The sequence below is a fragment of the Oncorhynchus mykiss genome, chromosome 23 (assembly GCF_057628025.1).
Source record: "Oncorhynchus mykiss isolate SJ-2025 chromosome 23, ASM5762802v1, whole genome shotgun sequence".
In the NCBI taxonomy this organism is placed as follows: Eukaryota; Metazoa; Chordata; class Actinopteri; order Salmoniformes; family Salmonidae; genus Oncorhynchus; species Oncorhynchus mykiss.
In genome coordinates this window covers 4,018,710-4,041,620 of record NC_143044.1, presented here as the reverse complement: position 1 = coordinate 4,041,620, position 22,911 = coordinate 4,018,710, and the positions used below count along the sequence as shown (strand labels likewise).

General features: G+C 44.7%; 1 protein-coding gene across 7 annotated transcripts in view; it reads left to right on the top strand.

Annotated features, from left to right (window-relative positions):
- Window positions 1-22,649, top strand: part of LOC110502298 (regulator of microtubule dynamics protein 2) — a 58,112-nt gene extending 35,463 nt beyond the window's left edge. For 3 of the 7 annotated variants that reach the window (XM_021580223.3, XM_021580221.3, XM_021580224.3), the window contains exons 6-11: window positions 11,484-11,559; window positions 13,852-13,929; window positions 15,954-16,052; window positions 20,484-20,537; window positions 20,909-20,989; window positions 21,108-22,649. In XM_021580223.3, the coding sequence (XP_021435898.3) occupies window positions 11,484-11,559; window positions 13,852-13,929; window positions 15,954-16,052; window positions 20,484-20,537; window positions 20,909-20,989; window positions 21,108-21,164 (445 nt within the window). In that variant the 3' untranslated portion in view covers window positions 21,165-22,649. Of the gene's footprint in view, window positions 1-11,483; window positions 11,560-13,851; window positions 13,930-14,998; window positions 15,100-15,953; window positions 16,053-20,483; window positions 20,538-20,908; window positions 20,990-21,107 lie in introns of all 7 variants that reach the window. The other 4 variants (XR_016490910.1, XR_016490909.1, XM_090216648.1 and 1 more) reach the window with 2 other exon arrangements.
- Window positions 22,650-22,911: the final 262 nt, after the last annotated feature.

Here is a 22,911-nt window from a genome sequence, read left to right as displayed (position 1 = left end):
TATGTGGACACCCCTTCAAATTAGTGGATTTGTCTATTTCAGCCATGCCGTTGACTGACAGGTGTATAAAATCGAGCACACAGCCATGCAATCTCCAGAGAAAAACATTGGCAGTAAAATGGCATTACTGAAGAGCTCAGCGATTTTCACCGTGGCACCGTCATAGGATGCCACCTTTCCAACAAGTCCATTTCTGCCTTGCTAGAACTGCCCCGGTCAACTGTAAGGGCTGTTATTGTAAAGTGGAAACGTCTAGGATCATGGATCATCACTGGATGCTTCGTGCCATGGATCATCACTGGAGGCTTCGTGCCATGGATCATCACTGGAGGCTTCGTGCTATGGATCATCACTGGAGGCTTCGTACGTGGAGCTGGAACAGGTCTCACCGGAGGAGACGCACTGGAGACCATGACCGCTGAGCCGGCACCATCCATCCTGGCTGGATGCCCACTCTAGCATGGCAAATGCGGGGAGCTGGAACAGAGCGCACCGGGCTGTGAATGCGCACTGAAGACACCGTGCACATCACCGCATAACACGGTGCCTGACCGGTCACACGCTCCCCACGGTAAGTACGGGGAGTTAGCTCAGGTCTAAACCCTGACTCCGCCAATCTCCCTGTGTGGGCTGCCTCTCGTGCTTGCGTCGAGGTTGATCTAACTCCTCGTATCGTCGCCGTTCTGCTCTCCCTGCCTCCATCTGCTCCCTTGGATGGCGATACTCTCCGGCCCTTGTCCAGGGTCCTTCTCCATCCAGGATTTCTTCCCATGTCCACTCCTGGCCACGCTGCTTCGTCCGTTTTTGGTGGGATCTTCTGTAACTACTCTCGTTGGTGGTAGGAAGAGTGGACCAAAGCGCAGCGTGGAAAGTGTTCATGATTCTTTTATTTAAAAAAAACACTCAAACAAAATAACAAACGTGAAAACGAAAGCGCACAGTTCTGTCAGACAGAAACACTAAACAGAAAACAGAGACAAAGATAGACAGCTGCCTCTGATTGGGAACCACACTCGGCCAAAAACAAAGAAATAGCAAACAGACTTTCCCACCCGAGTCACACCCTGACCTAACCAAACATAGAGAATAATAAGGATCTCTAAGGTCAGGGCGTGACATTTTGCTTCCATCTTTGTGGCAACAGTTTGGGGAAGGCCCTTTCCTGTTTCAGCATGACAATGCCCCTGTGCACAGAGCGAGGTCCATACAGAGATGGTTTGTCGAGGTCGGTGTGGAACGTGACTGGCCTGCACAAAGCCCTGACCTCAACTCCATCAATCACCATTGGGATGAATTGGAACACCTAATTGCCCAACATCAGTGCCCGACCTCACTAAAGCTCTTTTGGCTGAATGGAAGCAAACCCCCTCAGCAATGTTCCAACATCTAGTGGAAAGCCATCCCTGAAGAGTGGAGGCTGTTAGAGTGCGCATCCGGACCCTTCGTTAGCATTCATAGTGGAGGTGGATGCGTCCGAGGCTGGGGTTGGAGCTGTGCTGTCACAGCAATCGGGCACGCCACCGAAGCTCCATCCCTGCGCTTTCTTTTCCAAGAAGCTGGGTCCGGCGGAGCGGAACTATGATGTGGGGGACCGGGAGTTACTATCTATGGTAAAAGCCCCGAAGGTGTGGAGACACTGGCTAGAGGGGGCTAAACACCCTTTCCTCATCTGGACTGACCACCACAATCTGGAGTATATTCGAGCAGCGAGGAGACTGAATCCGCGTCAGGCTAGGTGGGCCATGTTTTTTACACGCTTTAGATTTACGATCTCTTATAGACCAGGTTCCCTTAACACTAAGGCCGACGCGCTGTCCCGTCTCTGACACCGAGGACCGGTCCATCAATCCCACTCCTATCCTTCCAGCCTCTCGGCTGGTGTCCCCGGTGGTATGGGAGGTGGACGCGGACATCGAGCGGGCGTTGAGGGTTGAACCTGCGCCTTCAGTGTCCGACTGATCTTAGGTACGTGCCGCTTGGTGTCCGTGATAAATTGATTCGGTGGGCTCACACACTACCTTCTTCAGGTCGTCGTCGCCGGCCTACTAGCTGCCATCGATTCCCTTTCCTTTTGTTTCTGTTAGTTGGGTCTAATTGGTTACACCTGTTTTGAGTTTAGTTTTGTTTGTAGGCTATTTAAGGGCACTAGGCCCGCTAGTTATTGAGCGGGCTTGTTCTCTGTTTTATGGTGTTGGTTGATTATTGTGATCTCTATTTTTCCGGACAGTTTTAGTCCTGTTTATTTGGACGGGTTGTTTCATGCGCCCTTGTGTTTTGCATGTCCGTTTTTCCGCTGTCATTGGAATAAAATATCCACGTACGGAACTACCTGCTCTCTGCGCTTGACTCCTCCAGTCATAACAGAATCATCAGGCCATTATTTTTAATGGTCTCACTTAGTCCAGCTGTGGTCACTGTTCATTCAATTCCAGTTACATGTAATAGTTCACACCATGTTGGAAGTCGGAACAACCCAGTTATCATCAATCCACTGACGTGTTTCTTCATAAGAGGTAGCTAGCCGGTCGGTGGTGCATAACTTGCTAAAGCTCATAATCACACAGCAGAATGTTTTCATTGGAAACCAGTCGGCTAAAAGCTGGAGATAGGATCTCTGCTCCTGTGGTATTGTGGAGCTCCCCACTCATCGAGCGCCAACCAGCAGTGGTGTGGCCGCACCTTGCACTACCATTAGACCATAAACAAGCACCTTTTTGTTACAGTTATACACAACTTGCCCACCAATGCTTTGGCAGAGAATAGACAAAGGTTCTCTTGAGTGTGGTGTGGGTGGCACTTGACTTCTCTTTGTCTTATTTGAATAGGTGGCTTATAGAAAGTATTCAGACCCCTTGACTTTTTCCACATTTTGTTACGTTACAGCCTCATTCTAGAATGAATACAATTGTTTTTTCTCTCAATCTACACACAACACCCATAATGGCAAAGCAAAAACAGGTTTTTAGAAACATTTGCAAATCTATTAAATAAAAAAACGGATATCACATTTACATAAGTATTGTGAGCGGACCAAGTAATTGGGCGTCACTCTAAAGCGGGAAGGTGGAATAAACGAGTCAGGAGTAAGTTTTCTTGATTGAACACAGTTCTCTATTGAGGGCATTGGGTCAACACAAACACTCCAACATGATCAATGAAAATCTTCCCAGGAAAAACATACATCTTCTTCTCCAGATGAAACAAGAACATAATAGGATTATCTTTAAACTACAACAAAAAGTCACGGGATTGTCACCGTCTTAGTGGTTCTTCCTGGATAGCTCCTCTCTCTCGGTGGCCATCTTCCAGAGATAGTTTTTCCCTCTCTCTGCTGGTTCCATTCTCTCTCTTATAGGGGAAGGAGAGTATGTCATTAGTACCGTCAGCTGTGCTTAATTGCCTCTGGTTACCTTGTCTCCCATGCCTTGTTGGGCTACTATCCATGAGCCCAGCCTGCCCTCTGGTGGTCCTTCCACATACCTTCCCCCCCAGAACCGAACCGGAGGGTCGGGCGCCAGACGCACCGTCTTGGTCGCGTCGGGACAGCGCGTCTGCATTCCCGTTCCTCGATCCGGCCCTGTGGATGACATGGAAAGAGAACGGTTGTAAAGACAAAAACCATCTGCCTATTCTGTTGTTATTGTTTCTCTTACCAGCCATCCACGTGAGGGGCGCATGGTCAGTAACTAATGCAAACCTCCGACCCAGTAGGTAGTACCGGAGATAATCGAGGGCCCACTTGATGGCTAAGGCCTCTTTCTCTACGGTCGCATACCTCTGTTGCCGATCGCTGAGCTTCCTACTAATGAAGAGAATCGGCTTCTCTTCTTCACCTTTACCCTGAGCTAGTACGGCCCCGAGCCCTGTATCCGAGGCGTCGACCTGCACAATGAACTCTTGTGAGAAGTCCGGAGCCTGTAGAACGGGATCAGAACACAGGCCATCTTTTAGCAATTGAAAGGCCTCTTCCGTCTCGTCTTTCCACTCTACCTGGTTTGGCAGGTTTTTCCTGATGAGGTTTGTGAACAGGCCCGAACATCTCGCTTGGTCCGGGGTCGAGGCCAGTCACGAATTGCCCTTGTCTTCTCTGCCTGTGGGCGTATTTTCCCATTCCCCACGGTGTACCCCAGGTATTCTGCTTCGGACAGGCCCAGGCAGCATTTATTTAGATTGGCTGTCAACCCTGTGGCTTCCAAACTCACAAGCACCGCCCGTAATCGCAGGAGGTGACTATCCCAGTCCTCGCTGTGGATGACCACATCGTCTATGTACGCCGCTGCATACTCTTGATGGGGCCGTAGAATGGCATCCATGAGGCGTTGGAAAGTTGCAGCGGCACCGTGCAGTCCGAAGGGCATCCTCACATACTGGAAAAGCCCCTCTGGGGTGGCGAAGGCAGTCTTTGGGCGATCCTCCGGAGCCACCGGCACTTGCCAATATCTCTTCGTCAAATCCAGGGTAGTGAGGAACTTGGCCTTTCCTAAGCGCTCCAAGAGTTCATCCACGCGGGCCATGGGATATGCATCGAATGTAGAGATGGCATTCACGCCCCTAAAGTCGTTGCAGAGTCTCATACTACCATCGGATTTGGGGACCAGGACTATGGGACTGGACCACTCACTCGTCGAGGGCTCGATCACGCCCATCCTCAACATTTCCCTCACCTCTTTCTTAGCGATGACTCGGCGAGCCTCAGGAATCCTGTAAGGGCGGATATGCACCTTCTTGCCGGGTTCAGTGTGGATATGGTGGAACAGGACATCTGTTTGTCCTGGGAATGGAGAGAATATTCGACCGAAGTTCATAATCAGCTTGTCTAGCTGTCTTGACTGCTCCGGTAGGAGAGTTTGGCCACGGCGCACCTGTGGTAGAGCCTCCTCTTTTCCTTTGCCCTCCAGGGCCATCAAAGCCACCTCCTCCTCTCGTCCATGGTACGTCTTCAGCAGGTTTATGTGATAGAGTTGGACCTTCTTCCTCCTGTCAGGTTGCTTGATGAGGTAATTGACCGGTGAGACCCTTTTCATTACCTCGTAGGGCCCCCTCCACTGCGCCAGCAAGCGATGTTCGGCCGTGGGCACAAGCACCATCACTTTCTCTCCCACGGTGAACCCACGGGGGGGTCGCGGACTTATCATAAGCCCGGCCTTGGGTCCTTTGGGCCTTCTCCATATGCTCCTTGACTATGGGCCACACTGCTGACAGGCGGTCTCTCATCAGGGTAACGTGTTCTATTGTGGATCGAAAGGGGCATGGTTGGGTCTCCCAGGTCTCCTTGGCTAAGTCGAGGATCCCTCGACAGGGTCTGCCATAGAGCAATTCAAACGGAGAGAATCCAGTGGATGCCTGGGGTACTTCTCGCAGGGCAAACATTAAGTGTGGGAGAAGCATGTCCCAGTTTTTCCCGTCTCGGGACACCACTCTTCTCAACATGCTTTTAATCGTTTTGTTCAAGCGTTCACACAACCCGTCTGTTTGAGGATGGAATATGCTTGTACGTATCTGAACCTGATATAACCGACACAAGTCCTTCATCAACCGGGACATGAACAGGGTTCCTTGATCGGTTAAGATGTTCTCTCGTGTGGGCCTCCCCAAGACTATCAGGAATAACTCCTTGGCAATTCCCTTTGACGACATGTTACGCAGGGGTATGGCCTCCGAGAACTTGGTAGCGTAATCTATAACCACTAGGATGTACTCGTGTCCTCTGGCGGATTTTGGGAGGGGTCCTACGAGGTCCATAGCTATGCGTTCAAAGGGAGTCTCTATGATGGGGAGAGGAATCAAAGGGTTACGTAGGTGTGGCCGTGGGGCTGTACATTGACATTGATCACACGTCCTACAATACCTGGCCACATCCCGGGTGACCCGGGGCCAATAGAATCTCTGCATGATTCTGTCAATAGTCTTGTCTCGTGCCAGGTGTCCTCCTAGGACGTGGGAATGGGCTAACTGTAGAACTGTATCCCTTTATGGCCTAGGCACCATTAGTAATTCCTGGTTTCCCCCCCTTCGTCGTACGACCCAGTATAAGAGACCCCGCCTGATTGCATAGTAAGGAAGAGGGGGCTCACCTGATCCGTCGACGTTCCCCCCATCGATCACCTTCACCTTCCTCATGGACTCCCTTAGGTCTGGGTCTCTATGCTGCGTGGTGCCGAACTGTCCCTTTAATTCCTGGGGCAGGTCGACCTCGGTAGAGGGATGTGGAGGATGTTCCACATCCCCATCAGGGGTGACCGAGGAGAATCCCTTCCAGGTTCCCTCCTCGGATGGAGCTTCAAATATATCCCTTAGCGCCTGGTTGCTCCTTTCTTCCTGCGTTGTGTATAACCCTTCACATGTGTCTTCATCTGTGGTTTCCTGGAATATCTGTCGTAAACGTTGGGTCGCTATTTCTTCCTCTGCTGCAGAGGACGAGGACACGGCTACGTCTCCTTGTAAGGACTACTACCTTGGGCTTGGATTTTCTCTTCTTTCCTGTCCCCCTTCTTCCCGTACATAACGTCATCTGCCGAAGCTCCTTATATAGGGGACAGTCTCTCCCGATCAATAATGGCACCTTCAGCTGGGGCACTTTCCCTGCTGACTGTACACCTTCCTTTTGGAGTGAGAATAGGCAGATTCACAGTGGGGTAATAGTGGGTGTCTCCATGGATACAGGATACGGCTACTTTGTCTGGTAGCAGTGTTGCGGAGGTCACCATCCGCTCCTCTACTAACGTAACCATACTTCCCGAGTCGAGAATAGCTACCACATCTTGTCCTTCGACTCGCACCGGAATCTCTGAGGCTGGGGCTATCTCTGCTAACCAACAGTGTTGATCCTGCCCCCTCAAAACGGGATGTGTGGGGATAGGCAGTAATGACTCCGTGACCATGGGCTCATCCTTGCTAGGACATTGTGGGGCATAATGGTTGGGAGACTGACATTTATAACACCGACCCTGCTGTGTGGTGGCTGACTTCTCCCACCTCCGGGGGGGGTTTGGACGTTTCGGTGGCGGGCGCGCCGGGGTGAGTCGTGGTACGGGATTAGAAGACTCATTCCGTTCCTCCTTGTCACTTTTTAACAACTCCCCTGTAGACCGATATGTTTCCACCGCCTGGGCTATGTCGTCGGCTGACAACGGGTTGGCTTGCCCCACAACCCTTTTTAAGTCACTGGGTAATTCTCTCAATATCTTGTCCACTACGAGAGTCTCTATCACATGTCCTACTCCCTTTCCAGGTTCTAGCCACTGTTTCGTCAGTCATATTAATGCGAAGATCTCGGCACGGACGGGTTGATCAGCTGTATAGGTCCATTGATGGAATTTTACAGCCCTATCTCTGGCAGTCAGCTGGTACCGGGACAGGATCTCGGTTTTTAGTCGCCCATAGTCCGCAGCTTCGCGGGAATCCAGGTCAAAATAGGCTTCCTGAGCCACCCCGGTCAAAAGAGGGGCTAATGCGCTCGCCCATTCTGTGGGCGGCCACTCTTCCAAGGTGGCCGTCCTTTCGAAGATCATGAGGAAGGCCTCAATATCATCCTCCTTGGAGAGACGAGGTAAGATGGCGTGAGCAGCCGCTCTTGGCTTAACTCTAGGTTCTTCTCGTCGGCTCAGCTGTTGTTGCAGGAGTTCTATGGTTGTCTGCTGTGCCGTGATCAATTGTTGTAGTAGGGCGTTATCCATCGTTCTTGAATGGTTCCTCCGGGTCTACTGGAAGAATCTTGATTTACTCACTTATCCTTGTGTCACTCGTCCACCTAATGCCCGCATCCTCCACCAATGTGAGTGGACCAAGTAATTGGGCGTCACTCTAAAGCGGGAAGGTGGAATAAACGAGTCAGGAGTAAGTTTTCTTGATTGAACACAGTTCTCTATTGAGGGCATTGGGTCAACACAAACACTCCAACATGATCAATGAAAATCTTCCCAGGAAAAACATACATCTTCTTCTCCAGATGAAACAAGAACATAATAGGATTATCTTTAAACTACAACAAAAAGTCACGGGATTGTCACCGTCTTAGTGGTTCTTCCTGGATAGCTCCTCTCTCTCGGTGGCCATCTTCCAGAGATAGTTTTTCCCTCTCTCTGCTGGTTCCATTCTCTCTCTTATAGGGGAAGGAGAGTATGTCATTAGTACCGTCAGCTGTGCTTAATTGCCTCTGGTTACCTTGTCTCCCATGCCTTGTTGGGCTACTATCCATGAGCCCAGCCTGCCCTCTGGTGGTCCTTCCACACTATTCAGACCCTTTACTCAGTACTTTGTTGAATCACCTTTGGCAGAGATTACAGCCTTGAGTCTTCTTGGGTATGACACAACAAGCTTGGCAAGCTTGTCTCCCAGTCCCTTATGCTGAAAAACATCTCCACAGCATGATGCTGCCACCACCATGCTTCACCGTAGGGATGGTGCCAGGTTTCATCCAGACGTGACCATCAGGTTCTTGGTCACCTCCCTGTCCAATGCCCCCCGATTGCTTAGTTTGGCTGGGCCGCCAGCTCTAGGACGAGTCTTGGTGGTTCCAACCTTCTTCCGTTTAAGAATGATGGAGGCTGCTGTGTTCTAACCTTCAGATTTGTGCCTTGACACAAACCTGTCTCTGAGCTTTACGGACAATTCCTTCCACCTAATGGCTTGCTTTTTGCTCTGACATGCACTATCAACTGTGGGACCTTATATAGACAGGTGTGTGCCTTTCCAAATCATGTCCAGTCAATTGCATTTACCACAGGTGAACTCCAATCAGGTTGTAGAAACATCTCAAGGATGATCAATGGAAACAGGATGTACCTGACCTCTGTTTCGAGTCTCATAGCAAAGGGTCTGAATACTATAAGTTATTTCTGTTTTTATTTGTAATGAATTTGCAAACATTTCTAAAAACCTGTTTTTGCTTTCATTATGGGGTATTTCTTTAAATCAATTTTAGAATAAGGCTGTAAAGTAACAATGTTGAAAGTCAAGGGGTCTGAATACTTTCCGAATGCACTGCACATGTATAAATCACAAGGAGCATATTATATTGGTACTTACACAGATCATACACAAAATCCTTCTAGTTTCCTGCTAATCAGGCAACATAATTTAACATTGGCAGTTGGCACAACACACTAGATAACCCGGTAAGTTTTTCACTGTTTTCGTTAGGAGCTGCAATCCGGTGAAGTAGTACGCTATGCCTGCATCATTTTATCGGATTAAAGCCCAGCAAGAGAGAGTCTCTATTTCATGGCCTGCCAAAAAAGGCTTTCACAGGCTACCAGACACCGCTCACTAACACACACACATCCCCATCTACCATCAGTACCAACCTCTTCACTGTCAGGAGACCTTTTCACCCCCTTGATTCTTTGTAGTGTTTGTGTCCCGCTGTGAGTAACCAGCAGGATTAGAGACCTTGTGGTGAAAGGACTTTGATCACCTCATTCTTCTTCTCTCCAAACCCACAGCCTCAGGCTACAGACTGTTTTTACTCCAGTCTTCCACTGTACGGACCAAACTGTTTCATTTAGCCTCTTCCTTGTTCCCTGTATAATAAAGCCACATTCTGGGATTCTGAAAACAGAACACCAGCCCCTCCACTTGTTTTGGACTGACAATCCATGATGTCCAAGTGATCGCTTGAACCATATTTTGACGCTATACACTGGGTACACATCTATAATTGAAATTACTGTTGAACAGCTTCCTAAAGCTTAGACTGTAGCTTTAATTGGGAGTGAGAACAAGGGAAAAGAGTCAGAGCTGCATATCTTATCTCTCCTCCAAGTTGCTTAGTGAGGAGCTTGTCTGGGAGGTTGAGTTGTCACGTATGTTTGTAGAGACGGACCAAGGCGCAGCGTGATCTGGGTTCCACATCTTTATTTTGTGAAACACACAAAACAATAAAGAATAATGAAACGTGACGACAATGGAGTGCTGACATACAACTACCCATAAACAATATCCGACAAAACACAATAGAGAAAAATGCTACTTAAATATGATCCCCAATTAGAGACAACGATTACCTGCTGCCTCTAATTGGGAATCATACAAAATCACCAACATAGAAAAACAATACTAGAACCCCACATAAGTCTAGCCTCTAACCCCCAGTCACGCCCTGACCTACTCTACCATAGAAAATAAGGGCTCTCTATGGTCAGGACGTGACATGAGTGTTGTTGACTTCCAGCGCCTTCTGGGTTGAGATGTGGCTAGTGATCCAGGAAATGGGTGGTGTAAGTCAGGCAACCACCCCAACACATCCCTACTCTGCATCATGCCTGACTCCTGTTGGAGAAAGTTGCCTGGGCGTGCTTTATCGATTTAGTTAACATTTCAACATACAGTATTGTAGTTTTTATTATTAAGACTGAACTGAAGGACCCCTATACAAACCCTCCTCAATATTTCTCTCTCTCTCTCTCCACCTGTCTCTTCTTTATAGCCATCTCTCCGTGATCTGTTTCTTTCAAATTCAAAAGGCTTTATTGGCATGACAAATTTACAAAGCAAAATGTTTTGAACACTTCTCTCAATTATTTGTCTCTAGTAGGGATTTGGGGTTTGAAATCATTTCACTTCAAATAGTATCTTTTTTCTTGTTGTCTGATATACAAATATTTTTAAAAAAATATTACCTATATATATATATATATATATATATATATATATATATATATATATATATATATATATATTTAAAAAATATATATATATATAATTAATTATTATTATTTTTTATTTTTTTATACCTGAGCACTGTTGCGCGAGGGACATAGGCTGGCGCTTTATTGCTGCAGGAGTGGGCTGTGTGTGAGAGATGGGAGCGACAGAGGGCAGACAGAGGGGGAGAGAACCAGACAAAGTAACAGTAGTCAAGCCAATTCGGCTACAGCCAAGACTAGCTAACTTGTAGCAGCCACAATGTTATTTATCATCTCATATAATAGTACCTGTCTTGACTGTAGTAGCCTAGAGTAGCTAGCTAGCCAACAATAGCTAGCTAGGCTAATTGAGGCTACATGCAGCGCCACCTCCCCAACCCCATTCAGATAAAACAACTAACGTTACCTGTTTGTTGCTCGTTTTAGCCTATGCCTACTCCTCATTTTGCAAACCTTTTAATTCATTTTATTACGTCTTGCATTGCATTAGTGAACGCTCACTGCACTTGCTACACATTGAGCCTCTTTTCCGCTTTGATTGGCCAACATAGGCAACAAGCTACACACAACTGCCAGTCTTTTTATGGGGCACACCTCATAAAAACTACATTAAAAAGTTTGTTGTTTTATTAAATTAATAATTAGAAATATGGTACATTATCCTTGTAGTATGCAACAATGTCACATGGATATTTTAATTACATTTAGAAAAAGCCATTTCGGTGTTAGGCCTATAGTTTTTTGGCCTCGCAAAAATGAATAGCCTACTCACACAAGTATTTGAATACTAACCTCTGTTCGGATGTTTGAATAACCATGCACATCCCTATTTTCTAGGTACGCCATAATGTGTGGCATCATGACAGAGTATGAGACTGTGCAGAACAGGATAAAGAATGGCTACATCTTCAAAGTAAGTGATTTTCTGACACCGTCTACACACAAAGCTATATTTTCATGTGGTCACCGATTTCAAGTGTTTGTTTTGTGTACTTGAACCATGTCAGACGTTACCTACTATGCCTTCAGAAAGTATTCACACCCCTTGACTTTTTCCACATGCTCTTGTTACAGCCTGAATTTAATTTGGATTACATTAAGATTTTGTGTCACTGGCCTACACACCATACCCCATCATGTCAGAGTGGAATTATGTTTGTTTACATTTTTACGAATTCATTAAAAATGAAAATCTGAAATGTCTGGAGTTGATAAGAATTCAAACCCCTTGTTATGGCAAGCCTAAATAAGCTTTAGGGGTAAACATGTGCTTAACAAGTCACATAAGTTGCATGATTTTTGAATAACTACCTCATCTCTGTACCCCAAACACAATTTTCTGTAAGGTCCCTCAGTCGAGCACTGAATTTCAAACACAGATTCAAGCACAAAGACCAGAGTGGTTTTCCAGTGCCTCGCAAAGAAGGGCACCTATTGGTAGAAAATAAATACATTTTAAAAAAGCAGACATTGAATATCCCATTGAGCATGGTAAAGTTATTAATTACACTGGATGGTGTATCAATACACCCAGTCACTACAAACGTACAGGTGTCCTTCCAAACTCATTTGCTGGAGAGGAAGGAAACCGCTCAGGGATTTCACCATGAGGCCCAATGGTGACTTTAAAACAGTTAGAGCTAATGGCTGTGATAGGAAAAAACTGAAGATGGATAAACATTGTAGTTATTCAACAATACTAACCTAAATAACAGAGTAAAAGAAGGAAGCCTGTACCGAATAAACATATTCCAAAACATGCATCCTGTTTGCAGTTTTGACTTAAATCTATGGCAAGACTTGAAAATGGCTGTCTAGCAATGATCAACAACTAGCAACTAGAACATTTAATTCATTTTTTTCTGGGGGGGGGTCTTGGATGGTTGAGGGGCAGCTCTTGGGGAACTGTGGGGGGGGGGGGGGGGGGGATCTTGGAGGGCTGGTGGGAGATCTGTCGACGTGCCCTTGAGCAGGGCGTTGACCCTGGTTGCTTCTGTGTGTTGCTCTGGATGGGAGGCTGTTAGATTACTAATGTGATGTACTTGCGGCTTCACTGCAAGTATATTGTATGTTTTAATTATAATAGTAAAATAACTTGACAGAGCTTGAAGAATTGTAATATTGTACAATCCAGGTGTGCAAAGCTCTTAGAGACTTACCCAGAAAGATTCACAGCTGTAATCGCTGTCTAAGTTGATTCTAATATGTATTGACTCAGGGGTGTGAATACTTATGTAAATGAGATGTCTGTATTTCATTTTCAAGAAATATGCAAAAATGTCAAAAAACATGTTTTCACTTTGTCATGATGGGGTATTGTGTGTAAATTGGTGAACAAATATTAATATTGAATTCATGTTGAATTCAGGCTGTAACACAACAAGATGTGGAGTAAGTCGAGGGGTTTGAATACTTTCTGAAGGCATTGTACATTAGTAGCACCTGAGGTGATAGCAGGCACACAGATTGATTGGTGGAATTAATCATAATAAGAGAGAGTAACTGAGGTCAGGGCTTGTACTTTTCCAGAACCTCCCCTGTAGTCTGTGTCTATCAGTGTTGAGTCTTATCTGTGTCTAGAGGGTCCTCCCATCACCACAAGTTGACAGCCAGAATCACCCTCTGTGTTATTTAGGTCAGGTGTTGTTCAAATGAAACGTAAAAAAGTGTTCCTATACACACAGTTGTGGACAGCGCCTCTATACATTGACTGCTATACATGTCTTAGCCTTATTGGCAGGAAACTCCCCTCACTAACTCTCAGATGTAAGGGTTGCATAACAGCAGAGACTGAGACAACCGCACGCAGCATTTATCTTATCTGTGAGTTGCTTCACAAACTCTGTTTACCTGCAAAGCCTTGAATGGTGTGGAGGGAGAGGGGGGCGGACATGATGAACATGCAGTGTATGGAGAGAAAGAGAGAGGGGGAGGAGAGTTGGAGGGAGACCAAGTGAGCAAGAGGAGAGAGAGAGCGAAAGAGACTGATTTTGCGATAGAGTGGAAATGGAACAGGGGGAGGGGAAAAGGAGAGGGTTGCATGACAAATAGGAGCTTTTTATACATTCATGTAAGTGTGTGAGTGATTTGTGAAATAGTTGTGGGTGGTTGGGTACGTGGAGTAGGGCCGATCAGGTCATAGGAGAATGTCTGGTCTAATGAATGAATGCTGTACTCTTCTGTTTCCTCCCTCTCTTCCTTTCAGGATCATTTGGATAAGGCCATTGAGCTGAAACCACAAGATCCTATGTCTTACTACCTGCTCGGCCGCTGGTGCTATGCTGTATGTGACACACACACCCACTCTAACCCAAGTCAACCATACAGTGAGGAATACACTCCCTGAAAAGGGGTCAGTTTAGAAAATTAAACGGGCGTCATTAGCCTATAGAACAATGGCGGCGGTCAACACACACACACACACACACACACCCTCCATATACCCTTTTGCTCATATTACTTTCTTCTGCAAAACATTGTCAGAGTTCCCGTTTTTATTTAAATCTACTTGAAAATCTATGACAAGACCTGAAAATGATTGTCTAGAAATGATCAACAACCAATGTGACAGAGCTTGAAGAATTTTGAAAATAATAATGGGGAAATGTTGCACAATCCATGCGTGCAATACTCTTAGAGACCCAGAGAGACTCCGATGTTAATGCTGCCAAAAGTGCTTCTACAAAGTATTGACTTATGTAAATATAGTATTTCTGTATTTTATTTTCAATACATTTGCTTTCTTATTATGGGTTATTGTGTGTAAATGGGTGTGAATTCTTTTGTTGATTTAATCAATTTCGAATTCAGGCTGTTACACATCAAAATGTGGAATAAGTCAAGGGGTATGAATACTTTCTGAAGACACTGTACATAATTTACACACACACACACACACACACACACACACACACACAGAGAGAGAGAAGTCAGCCCCGAGAGGCCCAGCTCATGACCTCCATCAGCAGCAGATTTTAATTTAGAATTTAAAATGGCTGTCTTTATGCTGAAAATGTTAGTGCATCGAATTGTAGTGCATCTAATTAAATCGCATCGATTCGTTCTCTAAACAAACTGAATCGCACTGAGTCATTTCAAAGTAAAACGTATCGTATCGGAGCACTTATATCGAATCGTCTTGAAAGGGAAAGATGCACATCTCTAATTCTCACTGTTTGTCATGATGGGATGGTGTGTGTTAAGATTAGAAACTGCTTTTATGGTAGATTATATTGTCTCCAAATCATGAGCGACAGGGCCTTGGCAGCAGTATTTTGGAAGATTCTTTGTACAGTGAAAAATGCACCTTTACTCCCCTGACATATCCCTTGATATTCCCCGCAAAACACCAGACTCAACTTCAAAAGTGAAGAGGTGACTCCGGGATGCTGGCCTTCTAGGCAGAGTTGCAAAGAAAAAGCCATATCTCAGACGGGCCAATCTTCAGCTCTTGGTAATTTCTTGCATGGAATAGCCTTCATTTCTCAGAACAAGAATAGACTGAGTTTCAGAAGAAAGTTCTTTGTTTCTGGCCATATTTAGCCTGTAATCGAACCAACAAATGCTGATGCTCCAGATACTCACCTAGTCTACTTCTTTAATCAGCACAACAGTTTTCAGCTGTGCAGACATAATTGCAAAGGGGTTTTCTAATGATCAATTAGCCTTTTAAAATGATAAACTTGGATTAGCTAACACAACGTGCCGTTAGAACACAGGAGTGATGGTTGCTGATAATGGGCCTCTGTACGCCTATGTACGTAGATATTCCATTAAAAATCTGCCGTTTCCACCTACAACAGTCATTTACAACATTGACAATGTCTACACTTTATTTCTGATCAATTTGTTGTTATTTTAATGGATATGAAATGTACTTTTCTTTCAAAAACAAGGACATTTCTAAGTGACCCCAAACTTTTGAATGGTAGTGTACATAAATAAGGTATTTCTGTTTTGGCTTTGTCATTATCAGGTATTGTGTGTAGATTGATGAGGGAAACAGGTAATTTAATTGTTTTAAAAATAATGCTGTTACAAAATACAAAACGTAACAAAATGTGTAAAAAGTCAAGGGGTCTGAATGCTTATCGAATGCATTGTAAATACTACTAGCACAGATTTAAATGCTACTTTACCCACCATGTTTAAATGCTACTTTACCCACCATGTTTAAATTCTACTTTACCCACCATGTTTAAATTCTACTTTACCCACCATGTTTAAATTCTACTTTTACCCACCATGTTGAAATGCTTATCTGATTTGCCATGTTCTGAAACGGCTTTATACATTGGTTCTGTTCAGGTGGCTCAGCTGTCGTGGATTGAAAGGAAAGTTGCTGCTACATTGTTTGGAGAGCCTCCGAGTGCCACGGTCCAAGATGGTCTGAAGAACTTCCTCAAGGTATTGTTATTCTCCACGCTACCATGGAGTGCAGTGTCGAGCATAAGCGTTTGACCCAGTATGTATTGATTGCTCTTCCCTAAACCATTATCAAAAATCAGTCCGTAGATCAGTATGCTTCTCCGCGATTCCTACTAATGTCTGGATCAGCTGAGCGCAGCAGCAGCTGACTGGAGGTTTACTGCACTGACTCGCAGCAGCTAGCTGCTTCTTCAAAACTCGTCCAGAATATCTTGTATTTGGTACAAGTCATTCCCTAAGTTCTAGACCTCAGCTGAATCTGTTAATGAATGGTGTTGCTGTTGAACAAGTTGAGGCGACTAAATCACTTGGCGTTACCTTAGATTGTAAACTGTCACGGTCCAAACATATTGATTCAGTGGTTGTAAAGACGGGGAGAGGTCTGTCCGTAATAAAGGGATGCTCTGCTTTTTTGATACCACACTCCACAATGCAAGTCCTGCAGGCTCTAGTTTGAGCTTATCCTGATTATTGTCCAGCCATAGGGTCAAGAGCTGCAAAGAAAGACCAAGTTAAGCTGCAGCTGGCCCAAAAACAGAGTGGCACATCTTGCTTTTCATTGTAATCAGAGGGCTAATATTAATACGATGCATGCCAGTTACTCTTGACCAAGAGTTGAGTAAACACTTCTTCTTCAGGCTGTACTGCAGCGCCAGCTGTGCCATCAGAGTCCCTGGGTTCGCGCCCAGGCTCTGTCGTAACCGGCCGCGACCGGGAGGTCCGTGGGGCGACGCACAATTGGCCTAGCGTCGTCCGGGTTAGGGAGGGATTGGTCGGTAGGGATCTCCTTGTCTCATCGCGCACCAGCGACTCCTGTGGCGGGCCGGGCGCAGTGCGCGCTAGCCAAGGTTGCCAGGTGCACGGTGTAGCCTCTGACACATTGGTGCGGCTGGCTTCCGGGTTGGATGCGCACTGTGTTAAGAAGCAGTACGGCTGGTTGGGTTGTGTATCGGAGGCCGTACGGGAGTTGTAGCAATGAGACAACTACAACAATTGGATACCACGAAATTGGGGAGAAAAAAGGGGTAAAATTAAATAAAAAAAAAACACTTCTTCTTCAACTTGTTTGCATAGTCAACTTACACAGCACTGACACACACACTTACCCCACCAGACATGACACCGGGAGTCTTTTCACAGTCTCCAGGTCCAGAACAAATTCAATTCTTGTAAAATGTACTGACACATGCGTAACTGACAGATAAACACACACACTACGTGTTAATGTTTTTAAATTTATGTAAATTGTACAATCTTTTGTCTGTAATGTCTTTTTCATTATGTGTCGGACCCCAGTAAGATGTCGCCGTTAGTATTGGCTTATAAACCTAATTAACCTAATAAATCAAATCACTCATTGTGATAAAATAATATTGCTAGAGTAGCTTGATCTTATAGAGGAAGCATTTGGTGTTCAGCATTGAGTGTGTGCACTAGATTAAGTTAGTTGTCGTGCACATTGTCAAATTCCGGAATTACTGCTCCTTCAAGCACCAAACTTCTTAGCTAGATGTAAAATTGAGCAACTAAGAAAAAAAGTAAATTACCTGATTTATCGTTTTAGCTTAACAACTCAGCAAAAAAAGAAACATCCCTTTTTCAGGACCCTGTCTTTCAAAGATAATTTGTAAAAATCCAAATAACTTCACAGATCTTCATTGTAAAGGGTTTAAATACTGTTTCCCATGCTCGTTCAGTGAACCATAAACAATGAATGAACATGCACCTGTGGAACGATCATTAAGACACTAACAGCTTTACAGACGATAGGCAATTAAGGTCACAGTTATGAAAACTTATTACACTAAAGAGGCCTTTCTACTGACTCTGAAAAACACCAAAAGAAAGATGCACAGGGTCCCTGCTCATCTGCGTGAACGTGCCTTAGGCATGCTGCAAGCGGGCATGAGGATTGCAGATGTGGCCAGTGCAATAAATGTCAGTGTCCGTACTGTGAGACGCCTAAGACAGTGCTACAGGGAGACAGGACGGACAGCTGATCGTCCTTGCAGTGGCAGACCACGTGTAACAACACCTGCACAGGATCGGTACATCTGAACATCACACCTGCGGGACGGGTACAGCATGGCAACAACAACTGCCCGAGTTGCACCAGGAACGCACAATCCCTCCATCGGTGCTCAGACTGTCCACAATAGGCTGAGATAGGCTGGACTGAGGACTTGTAGGCCTGTTGTAAGGCAGGTCCTCACCAGACATCACCGAACAAACCCACTGTCGCAGGACCAGACATGACTGACAAAAAGTGCTCTTCACTGACGAGTTGCGGTTGTGTCTCACCATTGGTGATGGTCAGATTCACGTTTATCGTCGAAGGAATGGGCTTTACACCGAGGCCTGTGCCCTGGAGCGGGATCGATTTGGAGGTAGAGGGTCCGTCCTGGTCTGAGGCGGTGTGTCACCGCATCATCAGATTGAGCTTGTTATCATTGCAGGCAATCTAAACGCTGTGCGTTACAGGGAAGACATCCTCCCTCATGTGGTACCCTTCCTGCAGGCTCATCCTGACATGACCCTCCAGCATGACAATGCCACCAGCCATACTGCTCGATCTGTGCGTGATTTCCTGCAAGGCAGGAATGTCAGTGTTCTGCCATGGCCAGAGAAGAGCCCGGATCTCAATCCTATTGAGCATGTCTGGGACCTGTTAGATCGGAGGGTGAGGGCTAGTGCCTTGGTGGAAGAGTGGGGTAACATCTCACAGCACGAACTGGCAAATCTGGTGCAGTCCATGAGGAGGAGATGGACTGCAGTACTTAATGCAGCTGGTGGCCACACCAGATACTGACTGTTACTTATTTTGACCCACCCTTTGTTCAGGGACACATTATTCCAGTTCTGTTAGTCACATGTCTGTGGAACTTATTCAGTTTATGTCTCAGTTGTTGAATCTTGTTGTGTTCATACAAATATCTACACATGTTAAGTTTGCTGAAAATAAACGCAGTTGACAGTGAGAGGACGTTTCTATTTTAGCTGAGTTTATTCATTCTGACTTTTTGACGGTGAAATTGGGTTCATTTGGCAAAGTCACCTATGCAATACAGTATTTTCCAATGTTATGACAGCCCATTGAGCCGGACTCCTTTTGATCTATCCCATTACCCTTTGCGAGATACGAGACAGATCAGTGCAGGCGGAATCGTCGTGCTATATGACGTGTGTTTGATGGCGTAAAGCGTGTCAGGCCTTGCAAATGTAACTTCACCAGTACATTTCTCATTTACCCAAACAACTGGTTCTGAATGTGGACGGGTACCCTGTTTCTGTTACTTTTATGGTTCTGCTGTACTTTAGCCTGTTATAATCACGCAGTCTTTCTAAGTCCTTGCTTTAACTTATCTTGCAAAGCCATAGGCTCTACTGTCTTTCATGCTCTCTCTCCAAACCATTAAAACATGTAGCACACAGCAGCCTATTTGTTTTGTGTTAAATCAGAATTTGCCCAGAGGTCGCTTCTGCACCCAGATTTAAAGACCAAACCCCAAGTATTTAAAGAGGCGTAATCTGTGTTAACACTTTTCACATGTTTATATAAAGAGAAATGAAATCGCTCCTGGCCGGGATTGCTCCTGGCCTGCTGCATGCTTCTTCCTCCTGTCTTGTGTATCTCACCCATCAATTTGATTTAAGTGGTCTCTGTTGTAACTTGTTGCTCCTAGCCGCAAGGACTCTGGTAGAGGCTGTCTAGCTTCAATAAACACATCCTGCTGAGTTATGCAACATGTGCCGCAACAGCCAAGTGCACAAACAGTGGCTAGTGCCCAGGTGTTGTCGTAGCACTTTTTTCACTGTATGATTAATGCTAAGGCTACATAGGGTCAGAATAAAAGGTTGAGTCAAGTGAAATATACAGTACATAGACATATTCATTTGTGTCTACATATCAATTGCTAGAGGTATGACAATGCTATGGTTAGTCCTGTCTATGATTGCATGTGCTGAGCAAGTTCTATGTTCAGTTGCACTCATTTGCCCAAATCCTGTACCAACGTCATACCTGTCCTGGACTGATTTGATGCATTTAGAACATAAACTGTCAGTGTTTTTGTCAGTGGTGTGTTTTTGGTGCAGGTCCAATGGAAGAATACAACCGTGTTTTCTAGCTTTATGGTAACACTTAACTTCGTCATCGTCGTGTCCGAGGGATGATGTTTGTGCCTCCAAGTCTCAGACTGGGCTACCTTTTCACGAGGGTTTGATTCCAAATCACCTCCGCTTCATACTGGAATCAGGGATGAATCCCTTTAGGGCTGACACATTACAGAGATTCTGGACAAGGAGAATCCATTTTTTTCCCATCCTCGGGAAGCTTAACTCGAGGAAGAGTTGATTCTAAGCATGTGCAGTGTTCTCAAGTTTACCTTATATTTTCATAATTTTCCACAGGTGGAGGAGATCAGTCCCAAGTACTCCAAATTAAACTATGTGTTTTTAGCCAAGGTAAGTTGGGCTGCCATTGTTCTTGTTATGTGTGCATCTTATATTTAAGCAATACGGCATCTGTAGGTGTGGTATATGGCCAATATACCACAGCTAAGGGTTGTTCTTAGGCACGACCCAACAAACCCCCAAGGTGCCTTATTGCTATTATAAACTGGTTATCAATGTAATTAGAGCAGTACAAATAAATGTTTTGTCATACCCGTGGAATACGGTCTGATATACCACGGCTGTCAGCCAATCAGCATTCAGGGCTCGAACCAAGCAGTTTATAATAATCGACATATATTTATATCCCGTAATCAAATGGCTTTTTATGTGCACCAGTGATGATGTTGATTATGATGAGGAATGTGATTTTGATTGGTCAGTGCTACAGAGACCTGGGGCAAAAAAGTCAGGCCAGGAAGATGTGTGATGCTGCTACTTCAATGGAAACCATTTCCAAAGAGGTAGGTACTGACTGTAATGTCACTGGCTTACGCTTGTGCTCTAAAGTCTTAGTTTTATCACATTTGTAATTGTTGTGGTTAAAAAAAGAGATGAATTCATCTTTCTCTCCCCCCCAAGGATGAGGAGGCACAGAAGGAGCTGGACACCCTTCTCTCTGCTCTAGGTGTTAATTGAGGATATTGTGGAATGGCTCCATCCTATTGCTAGGGAGGAACCCAGGATCCTCTTCACTGGAAAACACACTATGAAGGGAAGCCAATCCATGTCTTCCTTGATTACTGTTGGGACAGTATCTTCCTCGTGCTCTCTGGGATTGGAGATGACTGGATCGGCTGTGCATACTAGGGAACAGTGTTCTGGAGAACAAACTTATCACAGACATGTCATGATGTCTTATGAATGCATAGTGCTTTGACATCTGTTCGCTAAAGAGATTGTGGTAAAATGGACAGTTGGACCTAAGTCAATCAATGGTGTTGGTCCCAATGGGATATACATTATCTTCCACCTCACATCAATACAGTCAGCAATTAAGTGTAGGGGACCAGGCAATACATTTTATGAAGATTTTAATAATTATACTGAAGTTGTTTTCAATACGATTGGTCACCTGTATCAACCCAAACAGATATATCCAAAACAAAAACATAATAATTTCAAACCTTGCTTACATTTGTATACAATCACATTATCTCTATAATGCGTGGGAATACTTGGGAACAGATTTTCTAAATCAAAATCACTTGAAGCTGATGTCCTGGTGTATTTAGTCTTTAATGTCCAACAATGAAAATTCACAATAATAAAAACATGTATTCATTTTTGCTGGGTAGCCTAGTGGTTAGAGCGTTGGACTACTAACCATAATGTTGCAAGTTCGAATCCCCAAGCTGACAAGATACAAATCTGTCGTTCTGCCCCTGAACAGGCAGTTAACCCACTGTTCCTAGGCCGTCATTGAAAATAAGAATTTGTTCTTAACTGACTTGCCTAGTTAAATAAAGGTAAAATAAAAAAATAAGGAAGGAAACGTGACCCCTAAACGGCTCCTTGGGTCCTCACATTCACACAAGGTCGGGGTTCTGCTCATTACATTCCAGCTAGCTAGAGGACATTTTTGAGCATAGAATGTCATTTGAGATTAGATCTTGTAGCCTAATAGTCCATGGGCAATGTACACGTCAGAGATTTTATATCGTAGGCGATAGCTTTTACAGAATTTTGAATGCTGTTCTATTCATTTTTTTTGTGTGTTAAAAAAATGCAAATGGTGAGATGGATTTTTATACTTTCAGTATTTTTCATTTGTATGGTTTCTTTTTGGGATTATTGGGAGGAAAGTATGGGCTATAAGAATCTGTGGTTCTTTATTATTTCTCTTAAGTATAATTTTGTCTTCTGGAAACCATTAACTGGTGTGTACTTTATCCAACAGGTGAACTACAAGAATGGTACTTGTTTTTGTTTTTGCCTAATAAGTTTTTCTATATTCCAGCAATATGAATGTATGCTTTAGTTTTATCTAGGGTGGTGCACATTGCAGTGAAGTAAATTATATTGTAAATGAAATACATTAAACATTATATAGACACCACTGATCAATGGTATTTGAGTCTGCCATTAGTTAATAAATATGTGCAATCTTGATATGTGCCCCAAGTTCTGAGTCCCAAGTTCTGAGTATGTGCCTACTGTTTATGTGCATGCTTGTGTGAGAGATGATGTTCCTGCTGCTGCAATTCATGCACACAACTATTTTTACTTTATTAATATGTAATGGGGATATTTTAATTATATTATCAACCAAATATTTACCCATCTCTCAGTCCAAAGATAATGGAAAAGCAAGGTATGTAAGCAAGTTCTGACCTGACTGTCATCGGTAGTGTTGTTTTTTTTGTAAGGCCCGCTCCCCTTCCCC